The 19,937-nt window shown below is 45.4% G+C and overlaps 1 protein-coding gene across 4 annotated transcripts in view; it reads left to right on the top strand.

Moving 5' to 3' along the window:
* LOC147637894 (E3 ubiquitin-protein ligase SP1-like) overlaps window positions 1-19,937 on the top strand; it is an 87,809-nt gene that overhangs the window by 13,454 nt on the left and 54,418 nt on the right. For all 4 annotated transcript variants that reach the window (XR_015266109.1, XM_086799731.1, XM_086799729.1 and 1 more), the window contains one exon: window positions 9,228-9,352. Coding sequence is in view for 3 of the 4 variants with exons in the window: in XM_086799731.1 (XP_086655857.1) it covers window positions 9,228-9,352 (125 nt within the window). In the remaining variant the exon portion in view is untranslated. The remainder of the gene's footprint in view (window positions 1-9,227; window positions 9,353-19,937) is intronic.

Here is a 19,937-nt window from a genome sequence, read left to right as displayed (position 1 = left end):
TGCTGCCCATTGGTGGCTCACGGAGAAGCTCTCACCGAATCCTGTTAGATCATGGGAAGAGTTCAAGGAGAGGTTCTATGCTCAATTCTTGCCTCCCAATGCATTGAATGAGATAACAATGAAGTGGGATTGGGTAAAGCAAAATGAGGCGGAATCGGTAAATGCATATGTACAAAAGTTTTGGGAAGTGCTCTTGGAGGTGTCTCCATTTATGCATGTCACCGAGGCGAAAAGGAAGAGAAGGTTTCAATCGGGATTGCAACCCGTGTACAAAGCGGGATTACAAATGTGTCCTGGTCATATCTTACACCAATTAATCGCAGCCGCCACCGCCACCGCCACCGAGCAATTGGAACTCAAATTGAGTCGATCCATTAAGGCTAAACCCTTTCAAGGCAAAGAGAGGGCTGTCCAAAACCTGCAAAATGATGGACAGCCACCTAAAAGGGACCAAAACCAAGCCAAATCAGGTCCAAAAGCTGAAAATAAGTTTGCTAAAAAGTGCCCTTATAAGCCGGCAAACTTTGGTCTTAGTGCTGAGAAGGAGCAATATATGTGTGAAGGCAAATGCTTTACTTGTGGCAGCACTGAGCACATGGCAAGAGCATGCCCAAATAAGAAGAACAAAGCTGAAAATGCTAATGTACCGAAGCCTAATGTGCATATGGTTCCGGATGTGCAGGGCAACACTTCACATGATAGCAAAGATAGGGTTGTATGTAAAGCTTGGGGACAACTCAAGAATCAGCCCGCTTTGTTTATGTTTGATGATTGTGCAACGGAGAATTTCATATCCACTCAGATGGCAGCTGCTTTGGGTATTGAAGTGGAGGACATGGGTCCTCAAATTGAAGCCGGGGCTGCCTTTGTTGGTAGAGAAGTGCAGGTCATGCCTATTTTTGGCAAGTTGCGCATACACATTCAAGGCTATGTGGATCATGAGGATTTTCTTGTGGCGCCTTTGAATGGCTGTGATGTATTGCTTGGAAAGCCTTGGCATACACGTATTGATCCGTGCAAGGCTTACAAGACTAACAGGATCACCTTCATGCATAAAGGCCGAGAACATGTAATTGATGCTGGTGAAGAGGGTGATTCCATTCCCCTTGTATCTCATGTACAAATTAAGAAAGTAATGAAAAAGAGTATTTTTGCGTACTTGATTTTTGTACGAGATCCTGTTGAGGAAAATGATGTACATGTAAACACTCTTTGTAATGATAGGCTGAAATTTTTGCAAGAGCACAATGATTGTTTTGCTGATGAGTTACCAAATGAGTTACCATCTGTACGACAGGAAGATCATCGCATTGATCTTGTGCCGGTTAGCTCACCACCTAATAGGCCAGCCTATCGTGTAAGTGCATCCCAAAAAGAGGAGATCATGAAGCAAGTAAATGAGCTTCTTGAGAAGGGTTTGGTTCAGCCAAGCTCTTCCCCATATTGTTCACCCGTCCTCTTAGTTCAAAAGAAGGATGGATCCTTTCGTATGTGTGTGGATTATAGAGCTTTGAATAAGCTTACCATCAAGAATCGGTTTCCGATTCCATGCATAGACAACATCCTTGACAAGTTGGATGGATCGGCATGCTTTAGCCGAATTGATCTTTCAGGACAGCATTCGGGCTTTATGAGTATCTTGTTATGCCTTTTGGTCTTACAAATGCCCCGGCTACATTCAATGGAATGATGGATCGCATATTCCGTGGGTACAAGAAATTTACAGGTGTCTTCTTTGATGACATCCTAGTCTTCTCGAAGACCGAAGAAGAGCATAAAGCTCATTTGGCTATTGTTTTTGAAGGGCTCCATAAGCATAAACTCTTCATAAATGCAAAGAAGAGTGAGTTCTTCTTGTCAGAGATACATTATCTTGGGCATATTGTGTCCAAAGATGGAGTGCGGATGGATCCTGCAAAGATTGATGCAATTCGGAATTGGCCCGAATTGAGTTCGGTGCATGAGATCTGTAGTTTTCTTGGATTATGCTCTTACTACCGTAGGTTCATTCGGCACTTTGCATGGATTGCTTCTCCTTTGCATGATTTGACAAAGAAGAAGGCCGTGTTCAAATGGACTAATGTAGAGAGAGATGCATTCCTCAAATTGAAAGATGCAACTACTCATAGTCCAGTGTTGATCGTTCCGGATTTGCAAAAGCCTTTTTGTGTGGAATGTGATGCATCTGGAAATTGCATAGGGGCTGTCCTTAATCAAGAGGGACATGCCGTGGCTTATAAGAGTCGTAGATTGCATGATGCAGAGCTATCTCTTGGCATTTATGAGAAAGAGCTCTTGGCTATATGGAAACACTATCTTCTTGGGACTGATTTCACTGTGAAGACAGATCACCAGAGTTTGAGGTATTTTCTTACTCAAACTAAGTTATCAGAGAAGCATATGAGGATGGCCAATTTCCTCACTATGTTTCATTTTCAGATCTTGCAGCCGGGAAAGAAGAATGTAGTGGCCGATGCATTGTCATGAAAGCCGTATGTAGTAGCTATCTCGGTTGCCTCTCATGGGGACTTGTCTACCATGCGTGATTTGTATCATACGGATGCTGATTTTGCCACTATTTGGGCTGATTTGATGGCTAGTCATGCACATGCCTCATATGTGATCAAAGAGGGTTATCTCATGAAAGATAATTGCCTATGTGTGGTGTCTGACATGAGGCAAAAGGTTTTGGATGAGTGCCATGCTCCTCCATATGCTGGTCATAGAGGCATAATGCCTACTACGTACATGATTGAGCGGTATTTCTTTTGGCCAGGTATGCGGAAGGACATAGAGACACATGTACGTGCATGTATCACCTGTCACTCAAAAGGTCAAATTTGATTGGCAAAAGGCACGAGGTTTGCTTCAGCCATTACCTATTCCCACGCAGCCATGGGAAAGTATTACAATGGATTTCATTATGGACTTGCCACGTACACAACAGGGTAATGATGCAATTTGGACAATTGTAGACAGGTTTAGCAAGCAAGCTCATTTCTTGCCGGTCAAAAAGACCATCAAAGCTGAGCATATGATTAAAATATATCTTGCACAAGTGTTCAAACATCATGGAATGCCGAAGTCCATTGTGGGGGATAGAGATCCCAGGACTACAAGTCTCTTTTGGCGGGCCTTATTTGATAATATGGGCACCAAATTGGACTTCTCAATGTACATATTGGATTGGTGTCCATGGCTTATGGAATGTGCCTATGCATGTGATTGACACGTGTCATGCTGTATAGTTGGATATGATATTCCGCTGGAATGTCACCATTTGGCCACCCGAATGGTTCACTCTTGCTTTCACACTATGTACATATTGGATTGGTGTCCATGGCTTATGGAATGTGCCTATGCATGTGATTGACACGTGTCATGCTGTATAGTTGGATATGATATTCCGCTGGGACTTGATGTTATCATGCCCGGAATATCTGGAGGACTTGGCTTTCCGCTGGGACTTGTGCCTGTGTGTACATGCCCGGAAACGCATGGAGGATTTGGCTTTCCACTAGGTCTGGTATCGCATATACTTGCCTGGAAACGCCTGGTCTTATATGGTTTCATGAACGGAAATTGCTCATGGCAATGCTGCATTGCAAAGCATCTTTATGTGCTTGCCTGCAAATGAAATTGCATGCTGTTTTCATGCTTGCTTGACCAATGTGTAGTTCCGGGTAAGGGGACGCCCGCCCGTGAACCGTGCGTGTGAAACTGTCTGCTCTGCTGACATGGTTGTGTGGCATGTGAACAGGTGGTAAGTATTACCCAATCTAGGCTCAAATAGCCCTTAGGACTTAGCCAATATTTATAAGTGAGTGCGTTCCCACTTCATTAAAGTTTGGGCGCCCAAAAGTCACTTATAAATTATGACCGTTTCCAAGTTCACACTCATTGAAGTCCCGAGGCGGACAAGACTCAATGTCCAGGACCTGATCCTCCCTTTTTACTCATAAATGGGCATCTCCCCATGTCCTCTCACCTGATTGGACCCCAATTCACTTATTAAGAGAAAATTCGTGTTTTCTCCTCATGAGGATTTTTGGAGGCTGAAAACTATGTTTTTCCACCATTTTTCTCCATTTCCAAGCTCTCCATAGCCATACCCAACTTGCTAGGGTGTTTTCCAAGCTTCCAAGAGTGTTTCCAAGTGCTAATCACTCTCCTACTCATTCCCAATGACTGAAATTCAGCAAAACAGCTCTCATTTTTGCTGTAATTTCTGGTCTTTTTGCTGAAAACCCTAATTTCAGTCTTCCTTTCTCAAGTTGAACCATAGGGGAAGCTTTCCCAGGGTTCCCTTCATCCTCTTGAAGACTTTTGTCGCGAAGGATTGCGGCAAATCGAAGATATCAACACTTCTAAAGCTTCCAACGCGAAGGCTTCCGCTTGCAACAACTTCTATGAAGACTGGTAAGCTAATTGGACAATGTGTTGTGATTACTTATTCAGTAGAAGGACAGGACTCCTTGTTTAGCTACCCTGTGTAGTATTTCTCTTGTCCTATGTGCTCTTGAAGATGTTGCTACCTTGCTTGGTAGAACATAGAGCCAATGGTAGAGAATATGGGCACTGAAGTCGGGCCGAGCATCAAGGCAGCTCCTTGGTGATCTACATCGACATACCATTGTTTTCTAAATGCTGAATTTCATATGCATTGGCATGGAGGATTTGGCAATGGATGCCCGTGAAGCTATGTATTGAATTTCTCCAATAGTAATACAATTTACTCAAGGGAGGGGTCGGCCGTTCCGGCTCATTGTGTGTCTCTTGTCAATTCAGCAATTTACTTCTTGCATCTGAGCAAGTGTCCTTCAAATCTTAGTGTATTTAAGTGTATTGATTAGCATTGTGTTCAACCAAGTCACATGTCCTCTGTCTCTTGCGAGCTCTGAGTGTCTCTGCTCTCTGGAGAGTAATTCCCTGCTGTGTAGGGGTTGGGAGTGGGATGGATCTGTGAAAAAATGTAGTAATCTGTGTCTGTCGTCCCCCCTCTGGAGCTGTTTGAGCCTGTAATGATATCTCTTTGTGACGCTGTATGTCTAGAATGAATCTCCCCAGTATGCGCTGGTCTGCTTCCTCAAAGATCTGGCGTAGGGAATGTGGCTCTCTGAATAAAATGGGATCTCTCTCTCTCATGGCTGTATATGCTTTGCATGTGCATACATAATGCTCCTAACTCTCCACCTCCTCTCTGCATAATCTGCATACCCTCTCGTCTCGGGGGATCCGTGTTGCTCTGCCAGTCTCGATCTCCAATCGATGTGATGAAACTCTAAGCTGACCAATAGCCACTCGGGAGCCGTGTGGTAAAAAGCCCTTCATGTATCTAAGCCTCTCTATAAATCCATCATCAGTGATACTCATGAAGTGATCTCTGTAGTATAGCATCTTCGGTGGAAGAGGCTGTGTAGGCGATATCCATGTCTCTCGTGTATAGAGCTGCCATAGGTCCTATCTCAATACTTTGTTCCTCTCACTATGAGAGAGACGGATATGTGGTGCATCCCTGTCATACTGGACTGGTGGTAGATGATCCATGTCTAGGCCATGCTGTGAGAACCAATGTGTGACCTGTGCATACCATGATCCTCTGTCTCCTACCTCAGCCAGTTGTCTAGATGCCTCAAAAGCTCTGTATGACAATTTGTCTTGTGGCATCTCTCTGAATCTGTCTAGCAGGCATATAGTCTGGAATATGGCCTCTACCATCATAGGAGGCGCAACAAACTTTGCTCGGATAATGTCATGAGGTACTGACGGTTTGTTGCGTATCATGCGTGCCATCATGAGGGCCTGTGGTCTCTCTATCTGTGTCCACCAATGGGTAGCAAGGCTTGGCGCCCATACCGCTGCTCCATACATCAGTGCCGGTGCGACTAATGTGTTAAATAGCCACCCCTTCGTCCGGGGCTCCTGAAAATGCGCCTGGTGGCACTGTCTCTCTAGCATAGCCAATGTTGCATATCCCCGTGTCAATCTAGCTCTGGTTGCTGAACCCATGGTGAAGTGCGTGGCTGCTGCTGTAAAGAAGGTAACCCCTAGGTACACGTATGATGTCACCACCTCCACCTGGCGTCCTGCGAGAGTGAATGTCAGCTGACTCCTACCCTGTCTCGATGTATGAAAGACTTTTCCCAAGGTTCATAGTAAGACCCCTCTGTGTGCAGAAATCATGGAGTGCATGTAGATGCTGCTGCAGACCCCCTGGAGACTCAGACACTAATACAATATCATTATCATAAAGCATAATATGTACTGAGGTACCTGCTAGATCAACTCCATCTCCGCCTCCCCGTGTAATGAAGTCAGCCACCTCATCAATGTATAACCCGAATAGCGTGGGGGAAAGTGGGCATCCTTGCTTCACACCAATGGTGCTAGCAATAGTATCGGACATACCTCCTGGGCATCTGACTCACCCCAAAACCTGCTCATATAATGCATAGATGCCCAATGTTATATCTGCTGATATGCCAAGAGACTGCAAGCAGTGAAAGAGCCTCTCTCGTGGTACTGTGTCAAATGAGCGTAAACCTGCTCGCTCAGCATATAAGGTAAGCTCTTGCTCGAACACTGCACCATAGAGTTTGGCTAACACGTGGCCAACCATAACCGTCCGTGTAGTTGCTCGGATCGAGCATATCCCCTGTTTTGTGGATCGGCACAATGGTGTGCATCGTCCACTCTGCAGGCAAACCCTCTGCCAGTGCCCTGTTAAACAGGTGTGCAAGAAAAGGAGCCAAAGAATCTACTGCATATATGAAATGCTCACCCTGTAGGCCCATATGGTCGGCGGCCCGTCTGTGCTGTAGGCGGCGGATAGCTTCCTTTACCATCGAGTGGGTAAAGAAGCTAGCTGTGGTAGGTCGAGGCTCCTGTGGAGCTGAGGTATAGGTGGCTGCTGTGGGGCGTGGTATAGGCCCTCTGCATATGTGTGCCATGTCTGTGGGTCTGCAATGGGTGTCGGTGTTTGGGACTCTCTGAAGTGCCGCCATGAGATAGGGCTATCTCTACTCATGAAGAAATGGAAGATCTCTAGCTCCTGTATCTCTGCGAAGGCCCGCCTTTTGCGGCGAGTAAGTCTCCTCATCTCTCTCCTCGACTCCTGCTCTGTGATGGCTCCCAAGGCTCTTTGTATGCGGAGCCGTGAGTATAGGGCTCTGCACTCGTCATCATACCATCTGTTTTGGGGCATAGTCCCAGATCTCGCAGGCTCTCCTGAGTGGACACGATGTGGGAAGCTCTGTAATGCAGCTGTGTGTAGGAGTGATGCCAGCTGGGCTGTAATGGTATCCATAGGTGCCAGGGGATCCATGAGTAGGAGCCCATCCTCTACTCTGCCAGTGTATATGTTTGCCATGTCATGTGTGAAGTGGGCTTTTTCAAAATTGAATCTTAGTCCAATGCTTTTAAAGCATCTCATAAAAAATAAACCTTGCCCAATATATGTACATTGGGTCACACCATACAAAATTAAATATATGGCGCACATGTGCTTGGCTAGATAATCTCGTCCAATGTCCACCTTGGTTGTCTCGAACCCATGATCTATACTCAACATAATCCACAATGTTAGATCACAATTGCTTTGGAATCACTCACAAAAATTATTATAACAAATGGAAATCATTCATAACCATGCTTCACACATGAATCATGCATCACACATATAATTAATTAGATTCATTTCCATGATAAAATATTTTGAAAAATCTCACTCCCGTGATAGTCCTCCTGTTTGAGAAGAATAACCGTCCTTGGTTGTAACTATTAGCACACAAGAGTGATCAAACACATTAATTGTTCCCACATTGGATTCACTCACAATGTTTCCATACGCGTCACACGTATTCACAAAGTATGTAATTATGTATTTAAGTGGATTCACTTCCACAAATCCTCACACGCATCACATGTGTCTTAAAGTTGATTGGAATCACTCACGATCAAATTCATAGAACCTTTACACGCATCACACGTGTCTTAGAGTTGATCGGACTCACTCACAATCAAACTCATACATTGGATTCACTCACAATGTTTTCATACGCATCACATGTATTCAAATGTATACCACACGTATTCAAATGTATACCACACGTCTCACATGTGCCACAACTGGTTGAACTTAATCACAACCAAGCGTCACACATGTCACACTTGGTTGGATTTACTCACAACCAAATTAATCACCCTTGGGTCACCCAAGATATTCCTTTTACTTATTGGATCACCCAATAAATTAATTACCATAACAATTTTATAGGTTTTCAAGTTACAGAAACACTCAAAAACTGGATTTTAGGGTTTCTGACAGCAGAGTAGGTTTTTTGACAGGCTGTACACGCATGTACATTATGGATCCATACAGTCCGTATGCACAGATCAGGGTTTCTGTATAGCAGGTACAAGTCGGCTAGCAGATGGGGGTGGCCGTGCAACAATTGGGATGGTGCTCGGGTGTAGGAGAGAGTGCAAGAGTAGTTGCCTATGTCCACCAGAGAGACATAGGAGGTTGCTTTGCCATGCACTCCAAAGTAGTGCCAAAGTGTGTAGGCAGCCGCTACCAAGTGTTTGTGTCACGTGCGTCTTGCACTTGGATGCCACGTGGACATATCTATAAAAGTAGGTGCAAGACCTGGAGTGGAAATTGGTCCCATGGACGAGCTAGCCAGGATTCCACTCTAAGCATCCAAGGTCAGGTGTACAAGTCCTGGACATGGTCTTGGTCAGGTGTGCATTGTCTTGCACATGAAGCAGTGCCAGTCCATACTGTGAGTCTTCCTTTGGAATGATGTCAGGTGTTCAGCGTGTTAGGTAGGAAGCATGTATGAGAAGGGGGCAGGCCTTTGGGCTAGTCCAAAAAGCATCTTTTTAATAATAAAAGCTCTTCTCTTTTTAGTAATTAAAAAGCTTTTAATCTTTTGCTTTCCAAAAGCTAGTTGCTTCATTCCAAGCTTGTAAGGTGACCTTGCGCTGCTAGCCTGCCACGTGTTAGTGCCATGTCACCATTGCCACGTCACTTTTTTTTCCTCCAAAACTTCTTTTTTTTTTGGGGGGTGGGGGGGGGGGTTGTGTGCGCATTGCGTTTTTGCATATCAACAACTTGTATTTTGATGCTTCGGTGACAGAAGGCTTGCATTAAATGTTCCTTTTTATTTCACTTAATATTTAACTGATTTTTAGGCAATGATTGTGTTTTGCTATTTCCTTTGCAGCAACTTTACTAGAGTCTGCTTGCAAAGCACTCCCATTGGTAGTGACTGTTGCCGGTCGGGTTGGGTCTGACTCACCAATAAACTGTGAACATAGCAATCTGCGGGGAGTTATTCTTGAAGAGATTGTAAACAACTCTAAACCTCAATATCTTCTTCAAAATGGAAGTTAGTCTTTCTTTGGTACTACTTTAAGTTGCTTGTTAGAGCTTCTTGTTGAGGTGCTGGTTTAACAGTATGTGCTTTTCAGCTTATGACATGCAGTGTAGCTTTTAATTCAGATGTAGTTCATATCCAGTCATGGGTCGGCAGAGGAGAAATCTGGATCATTGAATGGGGCCAAAAATGTCTGGATTTGCATCTTCTGCACCCACTCGTCACCATTGTCATTAATGTTCTGTGCTTGCTGATGTGTGATGATCCCTTGTGCCTGCCTGTCAACACTGTGAGGTCCAGGAATGGCAGTCCCAAAATGCTGATGTATGCCAGAATGCTTGTCTGTCATCTTGCCTAGCTCTGTCACATTTGCCTCCCCAAGACTGTGAGGTCTAGGAATGGCAGTTGATCCACCTTCCATATTGGGAAACTGGGATGCTGCTGCTCTGGCTCCCCCTTTTTCAATACAGAACAACATTGTGTTGTTTCCTAATACATGTTTAATAACTGTGTGGAGTGTATACACGCTTTGCTGGCTGTAGTAAAATTTACCTCGCCTAGTCGTCTTGTCTTGATTTTGCCTGAGTGGTTGCGACTAGGCCTCCTGAAAGGCATTTTCAATTTCAAGACCAGGCACCTACCTTGGCAGTGGGTTGGGTCTTTGGAAGGGGCAGATTCTATCAATCATTGCTGAATCAGCATTTCAAAAGAGCATACATGCTTCCTTTTTAGTGTTTTACAGAGTTCTTTGATAGGTGCAACCACATTCTGATCTTCCTTTTCCTTGTCCAACAAGAGTTATGAGTTTGCTATTAGGTGCAGATCTCTTTAACATTGTGGAAAGAACAATTCAATACACTACTCACTAGAAGCATGTAGCAAGCTTTTTGATCTCACGTGCACATGTTTACATACTGAGGCGACACATCTTTTATGTTCTAGCTTTTTCCTTTGTACACATTTCTTTGGTAGAAAGTGATTATTCTCCTCTCGTTGCAATTGCCATAATTATTTTAATAGTCCTTGTGTGGGTTTGATCATGTGGTAAGGAAAGGCACATCAAAAGACTCAGCTAGAGCAAGTCCACAGACAAAACTGCTTGAGCATAGTTACAAGAAATATTTCAAAGTTGTGCGTTTTGAGGTTTTTGGGATGTTGTTTTTAAACGTTGTCCTTTGACTACAAAACCGTGAGGTTTCGAAAAATTAAAAAGTTCATAAATTCTAGAAACCACATTGTGTAATGATGAAAAATAGGCAAAATTGGTGGAAACTGTTAAATTTGGGGCAATTTTAAGTAAATTGGAGCAAAGATGAGGTGAAATTGAAACAAATTGGCCGTCGCTGAAATTTGGGGCGAATTGGTAAAATTGGGGAAAGAGGGGAGAAGACAAAGGAGGAAGTAAGGAGGATAGAAGAAGAAGGCGGCGGCTGCTTATAGGTGCAAAACAGGCTGCTTAAGTAAAAGCAAGCTACAAATTGATGTGAAACCGGCTACAATTGCACGCGAAATGCTGCATACATAGAGGAAAACAGAACTTGTAATGGAGAGCACAGACATGGGAGCACTTAATGATTAATGAGACTAGCACAAATAACCAAGACTATAAACACCTCTTAGTGATTTAATCCTTGTGTGGATAGATATCCCCAAAACAATACATCACATCCTTGTGTGGATACATACCAAAGATATCCCCAACAACACATCACATGTACCAATCTAAGCTTGGGCACATCCAGGCCCATGTTAGCAGCCATTAGTGTAGTGAGAAGAATCTCCAAGCTATGCATATCTTTGTGCTTTCCATGGCTGCTCTGTATTTTCCTTACACATTGGGAACTCCATGATGCCTCGTCCTCATGTATGCAACTGAGGGTTTATTACCTGAATATGCTTCTTGAGTGTTAATTGCCTTGGCTCAAAAAGAATTATGTAATCCTATGCCTTTGAGAATACTCCATGCCATCTCCACAACTATGTGATTCTTGCACTCTGTAACACCGTTTTGTTGTGGAGTATGAGAAACTATCAAATCTCTCTTGATCCTGTGCTCCTTGCAGTAGGCATTAAACTCACTTGATGTGAATTCTCCTCCTCAATCTGTTTGAAATTTCTTCAGCCTCTTTCATGTCTCATTCTCTACCAAGCTATGCCCGCAACTTCTTTTCGGAGGCATCATCGTCCTTTTTGGCATCCTTGGAATCCTTTTTGGGTGTCTGTCCATTGTTAGGTTGACTATACCTAGCCTTCTCCTTGCCCCTATTCTTGCTAGAATCTATGTGGGGTTGAAGGCACTTGATGTGTACATCCCAAGCATCAAAAGGAGGACGGGTGCATTAAGCTTACTACTGACCAATCCCTTTCCGGTAAGCACGCCCACCTCAAAGCGACTTGCACCCTCCTACGGCAAACATGTTTGTGAGGTAATCTTTCTACTCCTCCTCGTGGGCTCCCCATTGAGTGGGTTCAAGCAGGTTCAATTGGGAACTTGTCTTGTAGGTACACATAGACCAAGAAAGTCAAAGCTCATATCCATAGAACCAAAAAGTTCAAACAGAACTCACCACAAACCCTTTCCCCACTTCTTTGTAGTATGATCTTCTTTCCAACATTGCCTCCCTTACCGATTCAAACTTACATTTTTGTTCTTCATTAGTGATCTTCAAGAAAGGAACCAGATAAGCTTTCCAAACTTTGGCTATGTATGGGGAAAGAGACTCAGCCTGCGGGGATAATTAAGTCTACTATCTGTGCACATTCTTCCCAAATTTGTTCACTCACCTTCCCTTTTTTTTTTCTTTCTAAGAAAGAGATCCTTCTATTAGTTACCAAGCAAAACAACCATAATGGCTAAGTACAAACTTAGCTCCACATAGGGAAACAAGAGTCCAAAAACAGGAAGAAGGGGGAAGGATGCTCCTCCTCCAGCTAGCCACTCTGAGAGGAGAAGGCTATCTCATACAATGGGGGGAGGGGGGAACAACCGCACAGGTGGTCTATAGTGCCAAGTGGGTTCACCACCACTGTTAGTGAGAAAGGGATCGTGATGCCAAATCCTCAGGAAGGCCATGCGGTGCTTCCGCATACGATCAGAGCCACCCAGAAGCTTCCCCCATTGTCCACGGAGGGTATGAATGATATCAAGCTAGATGTGGATTGCACTGGCGGGGTGAGGGTGCATGGAACTCTCCAAATGTGCCACGTCGCAATACTACTACGAATCTCCCATCTCTGGCTAGAACCTGGAGTCCAATGATTATTGGGTGGAGTTAGGATCGGCAGTGCAGATACGAAGAAATAAGGAAACTCAAAGCCCCTCTTCTCCCTGGCATTTTTCCCTAGGGAGTTCCGTTAGAGCCTCCGCAAGCTCCTCTGTGGTAAAGGGTGTCAATAGGAAAGTCTGGAGAGTGGGAGAAACCACCTCTCTCTGTGCTACCAGACCCGCTCGGGCACGTCAAACACCTGAGAGGATAGGGGGGCACCCGTGAAAAGAGAGTGGAAGAAATCTGTGGCAATGGCTTGAACCTAGGGGGGATTTGCAACTATGGATCCATGCTGGCCTCGTAACCTGTGGATACCATCCCTCCGTCTGTGGGCCTGAAATCTCAAGGAAATCTCCAGTGACCCTGTCTGCTGCCCGGGTCCAAAAGGAGGCTCTAGCATGGTATATCTGTACTCAAGCCTCCGCTCCTCGATGGAAGTGAGCTCTGTAGTACGGGCTGCAGCCAACTGGGCCTCAATCCATGGGCTGGCCGGAGTATTGTCCTGAAGGCGCTGCAAGGAGGCTAGGCTTTGACAGATGCTCCTCTCCTTCTCTCGGAAGCCAGCCAGCATGCTTTGTGTAATCATTTGCTGATCTCTCCAAGACCTACGTCCAAAGATCCTACCGACGGTTGAACTAGAGTGAAAATCCAAACTCGCCCAAATCTCCTCTATCCTGCTGCATATCTTGGAATCTTGAATGAGGTTGTGTGGGATTCGGGTGCTCAAATGTTTGTCTTGCCTTCAGGGGTCCTCTAGGGATAGAATGACGGGTGCATGATCAGAGAAAGTAGTGCTTGCTAGAATACTAATCATGCCACCACGTCCACAAGCCCACTTATCTACATAAAACCGGTCTAATATAGAAAGGTTAGGACCTTTTCTCCTCCTGTTGGATCTCGAGAAGCACACACTCTCGGGGTTGCGTCCGAACTCCGGTAAATGCTAAGGGTCCTATCCCCTCAAAGCTAGAATCAATTCCTCCCAGGCCAAGTACTCTGTGCCTGAAACTGTAACCATGCCACCTCCAAGTCTGTCCTTTGCCGACTCTTAACATGTTGAAATCACTACCCATGCTCCAAAATCCGCCTGTGGGAGGGGGTGTGATGGCACTGCTCCGCCGGGGCGGGGGGACTCACGAACCATACTCTAGAAAGTGGCTCTGCTTGCTGCGGCGTTCGGCTCGTATATGTTTAGAAAGCCCACTCTGTGTCCTCTCCAATCCTGATGATTGCCCACTGAGCTCTCAAAGTGACAATGGTGCCTAAGTCGATTTGTCACCATTTGATCCCTTCACCAACTTTGATCAGTGTTTTGGGGCAAGCCCACAGAGTACGGAACCGAGGTGAGAACGGGGATTTTCCACAGAAGGAAGCTGAAGCATTCACTGGGAAGGATTGGGGTGAAAAATGGCCACAAAGCATGAGTAACATGGATTTTAATCATTTATGTGACTTATAAGGTTTATAAGTCAAGGTGTTCCGACATCATGAAGTATTGACTGGACATTGCGCACAAATCCCTGGACAAAAGGAGGCGTCTAGATACAAGCTTGGGCAACAAGTAGGGAAAAACAAAAAGAAGGATAATCTTGGCAGCCAAGGCCACTTTTGGCAAAAAGGGAAAAGCACAGCTAAAAAGAGAGAGCTAGTCGATTCCATAAAAAAGGAGGAAGGGCTGTTCTTTGGAAGCATGCGCTTGAGAGTGCAGGGTTGACTGCAGCTAGACATCTCTCTCTCGTATGCGCACAGATACAGGCGGGCAGCAGCTGTGTGACACTCTCTCTCTATCTCCCTCCCTGCTCTGCACTGGCCGCACAGTTTTGGGCTGGCCGACAGCAGAATCCTTCTTGCCTTGTGCTAGTCGCCTACAGGTGGCAGCAGCAGCGTGTACTCTCTCTCTCTCTCTCTCTCTCCAGACATTGTATCAGATTCACCACTTTGTAACATCTTGGTCTCATAGGTCATTTATCATTTCATTTTCATTTTCTCTCTCTCTCTCTCTCTCTCTCTCTCTCTCTCTTTCTCTCTCTCAAAAATGAAAATGAAAATGTTGTATTAACGTCTTCAAAAGGCCATAATGACCTATGAGACCAAAAAGTTACATTTCATTTTCATTTCATTTCTCTGTCCACCTGCGCCCCCCTCCCGCTGTCCACCTGCGCCCCCCCCTCCTGCCTGCGCCCACCCCTCCTTGAAAACTCAGCTCTCTCTCTCTCTCTCTCTCTGTCCACTCAGCTCTCTCTCTCTCTGCCCACCCCTCCCTGAAAACTCAGCTCTCTCTTTTCATTTTCATTTCATTACAGAGAAATGAAATGAAAATGAAATGTTATATTAACGTCTTCAAAAGGCCATAATGACCTATGAGACCAAAAAGTTACATTTCATTTTCATTTCATTTCTCTGTCCACCTGCGCCCCCCTCTCCCACCCACCCTTACTCAGGCCCCCAAGGCAGCAACATAACTCTCTCTCTCTCTCGCTTCTTCCATGGCTTCCCCCTTGCGGAACCCGACGAAGGCGACCTTTATGGTCACAAACATGTGGAAAAGGAGATGAAAGAATGGAAGGCGGAGATGGAGGGATGGTGGAAGGAGAAAGCCAACTTTCTCCAAATGGTATTCAATGAGGGTAAGCGGTGGAAAGAGGAGAAGGAGGACCTCATAGCAGAAGTCAAAGACCTTCACGGGGAAGTCAACATGCTCAAAGGCGTAATTTCAGCTCTTCAGAGGGAGCTTGCAGAGGCTAAGGCAAATGGTGGACTTGAAAAAGGTGAAATTCAGCCATCCATGATAGAAGAGCTCAAGGTTATCAAGGAACAAGTACGGGCAATTAAGGAAGAAGAGAAGCAACACGAAGCAAAGACTTCCTCATGGGTGGAAGTCATCACCAAGACTCAAAGAAAGATGGATGAAGCGGAGAAGTGGATAGAGGTCGCCAAGAACGGTAAAGGTAAGGAGATAATAACCCCTACACCTACAATCATTAACATGACTTTGGAAGAGGAACAACGAAGACGTACATGTGCTTTGCATGTCACGATTACCGGCCTTAAAGACAGGGATAAAGTTGAAGAGGAGGTGAAAGAGCTTATGGTGTTGATGGGGATTGACAGTCTGGCACACGCAAAAGCCTGGAGAATGGGTAAAAAAAGCGGAGGCAACGGGGAAACATCAAAGGAAAGAGCTCTCATACTTCGCTTCCCCTCTATTGAGGCGAAGAAGGAGTTCTTGAAGAGGCGACCCACTTTAAAGAATACAGGCATTTTTCTTGGTGACGATCTTACTCTTTCACAGCTTGCACCACATATGAAGGAAGTCATGCCAGAGATTAGGGCGGCAAGAGAAAAGGGAAAGATAGCATTTTATAGAGAAGGGAGGGTGGTCATCGTGGAGCGACGCTCTACATGACGGTGCGAGACTTATGGGACCAAATTAAAGCTGGCAGCCTGGAACTGCAATGGATCCCTCAGACTTGATGTAGGTGCCTTTGAGGACAGCTTTAGAGATAGAGATATAGTCTTCTACTCGGAGACTCACTAGGCCCGTGGTCAGATGATGCCACAGGTGACAGGATACAGATGAGAGACAGCTTGCAGAGTAGGGACGAGATCGGTACACAGTAGTAGAGGATCAGGGGGGGTGGCAGTTCTTTTCAGAGAGGAGCTGCAACCGCTTCTACACATCGTTCGGAGAGATGATCAGGCCAGATATATGTGGGTGAGACTGAGGGCAGACACAGGCAGATTCCTGTATATTGCCATATGCTATTTTGCTCCTAGTACATCGACATATGCAGCACCTAGAGGGCAGTCTCCTTTCTCTGTGCTAGATGATGATATATGGGAGTTCTCTAGGGATGGAGACATCATCCTGTTAGGGGACTTTAATGCCCGGACGGGCAACCACCAGACGGCCTTTTATGATACCTCAGAGGAGATGCTGAGAGAGCTGGACACTCTGGATATGGGATTAGACAGATGCTCACAGGATGTGGAGTGCACAGAGTATGGGCGATATTTGGTAGATATGGGGACTGCACATGGGTTGGCCATACTTAATGGCTTGCAGAGGTTTCCATCAGCAGCTGGATTTACTTGCTTTCCACATAGACATGGTGCTAGCACAGTGGATTATGATATGGTTATGCCGAGCTTTATTTCATGCATTGAGGACTTCACAGTTGGATCTCGGTCCATTGGGGTAGTAGTGGATCATGCATTGTTGACATTGACCATCTCTTTTCACTTTACCACAGCTCAGAGGACACGAGGGGCAGATCACACTCGATATACTTTTACTTCAGAGACTGATGCTGTCTACACAGATGGGATTTATAGACGTCTGTACACAGAGGAGCCAGGGAAACCTTTGGAGGAGCTGACCCATATACTGACAGAGACTTTACAGGATGCAGCGAGAGAGGCTCAGCCTGGACAGAGACAACGTTCTGCGTGTATGCCCCAGAACAGCTGGTATGATGAGGAGTGCAGAGAGACGAGAGCCCGACTGCAGCGGGAGGTTGCTTTGGGAGTCACTACTCACCGACAGTCATGTATTGCCTTCCGGCGCCTTGTGCGAAGGAAGAAGCAGGCCTTCCTTGCTCAGCTAGAGCAGGAATTATACCAGCTGTTCTTGAGCCAGGATTCGAGGGAGGCTTGGCGTTTGTTTCATGAGTCCTCCCCTGCTTTGGCCATCACTTCTACAGAGGTCTGGGGTAGTTATGCAGCATCTCTATATACAGTTCCTGGACAGACACCTTTTCCGGACCTGCCAGTACCATGCCCACTGACATGTACTTTCACCCTCTTCACTCTCACACAGACAGAGATTACCAGACTCATCCGTCAGGATTTAGTTCAGCTGGACATTAGGAGGACATGGATACAGCTGAGTGAGGAGCTGGGCACGAAGGTGGCTTTCTACAGAGAGCATTTTCTTCAGCTCATAGCAGATGGTTTTGTGATCAGGCCCAGTTACATGGATGTACACTTGTCTCATGCAGTACGATGTGCTATTGGTCAGATTCGCACATCCTCACACCAGCTTGAGATTGAAATTGGCTGATATAGAGGTATACCAGCTGAGGCCAGGATATGTCGAGTATGCCATGGGGAGCCAGAGACAGAGCTGCATTATATATGCCATTGTACTGCATACTATGAGATACGTGGTCGTTTCCACTGTTTATTCAGAGAGGGTTTGGACCACTTTCCAGAGTCATGGGGTACCAGGACCAGAGGTGTTTGGGATTGTTCTTGCTTGAGCTGCGGAGATATAGAGATAGCCTGCTTAGGTGCACAGAGAGCCAGACTCAGAGGCACATTACAGACTTCTTTAGTCCAGCCATCACTGCGCCTGATGGACCACAGCAGCAGCAGGACATGGATACCGCCCACACCAGCGGTACACTGATTGATCGTGCGATTGAGCTTGGGTGGTCCAAACGCCCACGACTATGGAGGAGGCATCCCAGCATAGACGGAGGTTGCAGCGGCGGATTCGGATTATTCTTGCGAGACATGCGGGACACCCAGTCAGGGTGCTGACCACAGAGGATATTGAGGAGATCCGCCAGCGTCCTATGCGGCACATATTATGAGATGGAGGCACCTCCATAGTGTACCCCCCCGTCCCACATGATATTTTATCCCCTCACTATACTCCACTCACCTCCATAGCGTAACCCCCCCTCACTATATTCACACCCTATAAGGGTTTCTGTTTACCTGCCAGTTCCAGTTTCATTCTCTAGGTGCCAGTAGTATCATCTTTATTTTTCTTTTCCATTTTCTGGTTTTTTATCCAGACATTGTATTAGATCCACCATGATGTAACTTTTTGGTCTCATAGGTCATTATGGCCTTTTGAAGACGTTAATATAACATTTCATTTCATTTCATTTCATTTCTCTCTCTCTCTCTCTCTCTCTCTCTCTCTCTTCTGTCTGCTGCAGAGACGCTGGCTGTACAGCAGCACCCCATGCAAGAAGCTGGCCGTACATCATTCATTTTTATCTCTTATCTTCTGCCTTTATACAGGCTGATTGTTCAGGCCAACCGACAACAACAACAGGGCTGATTTGGGACTGTTTTGAGACAGTTTTGGGACAACTTTTGGACTGTTTTGTCTTGGCTCTGGGAAGAGAGCTTGGCCTGAGTCTTGTCTATGCTTTGTGGAAAGTCGCTCAGTATACTGCGGAAAATCCGGTGCATGACTGCACCCTCGTCTATATGGCTATAGGGTTCCAGAAGATCCTTGACGCTCAAAAGTGTTCTATACCGGACAACTCGACAAACTTCTGGAGCAGTTGGCTAAGCGTGAGGTTTTGTTGAGTCACTATCGATGCTACCCATATGTGAAAAAGCTACTATCTGGAAAGGTATCTTGACAGGTCGGCAATGGGCATTTTTGGAGACTTGGCTCAAATGTATGCTGAGAACCCCATAGATTTGGCCTTTAAATACCTTTGGTAGAATGGTGAAATCAAGGTTCATCCCAATGGCCAATTTCTCATTTCAGATCCTCATGAGCAATACAGGAAACGTTTACCCAAGGACTTGGATGAGCACTCATGTTTTGTGAAGAAGAGGCTCCGCTTTTCCTTTGTGACACCACCTAAGGAGCATCCTCACACAGCTCTCCCTCTTCCTCCTGGGTTTGAGGGAAGAGCAACTCTTATTAGGAAGCCCTGCACCAGAGTGAAACAGAACGTTGGTTTTGCACTAGAGACAGTATCTCCTTGCGCTTCTTTCTGGCAGCCTTAAGTGCATAGACTATGGAGTAGTGGGCCACATGATGGTCTTTTGACCTCATCCAATGATTACACATCATGATGATACAGAGGCTTTGCTTGAGATATAGATACTTTGACGGTAGATTTCAGCCTCTCATGGAAGACATGTTTTTTTGTGTAAAGAGGATGCTATTTTGGATACACCTTGATTGTGCAGTTTTGCTAGTATCCTTCGATCTCGTAAAGATCAGCTAAGTATTTTGGCTTATGTATATGCAATCTTTCTGAAATAAATATATTCAATCTTTTGGTCAGTTGGATATATGTTTTAACTCTTGCATGCAGGGGTTGTTTGTATTTGTTATAGGAAGGATACTTTGAGCAACCCAGCTATTTATCTTTCTTTCTTGGCCACAAAGCCATTAAGCTATTTCATGATTTTGGTATTCTATGCGATACGGAGTCATTAAAATTCGGGATCTATCTATCTTCAATGAGGATTTAATGAATTTTTATGACGCTTTTGTCATTATGACTGCGCAAACACATGTATTGGGATC

This window comes from Cibotium barometz, chromosome 6 (genome assembly GCF_041138505.1).
Source record: "Cibotium barometz isolate CiBa-2024 chromosome 6, ASM4113850v1, whole genome shotgun sequence".
Taxonomy (NCBI): domain Eukaryota; kingdom Viridiplantae; phylum Streptophyta; class Polypodiopsida; order Cyatheales; family Cibotiaceae; genus Cibotium; species Cibotium barometz.
Note: the sequence above shows the minus strand (reverse complement) of the source record. Positions and strands in the feature narration are given on the sequence as shown.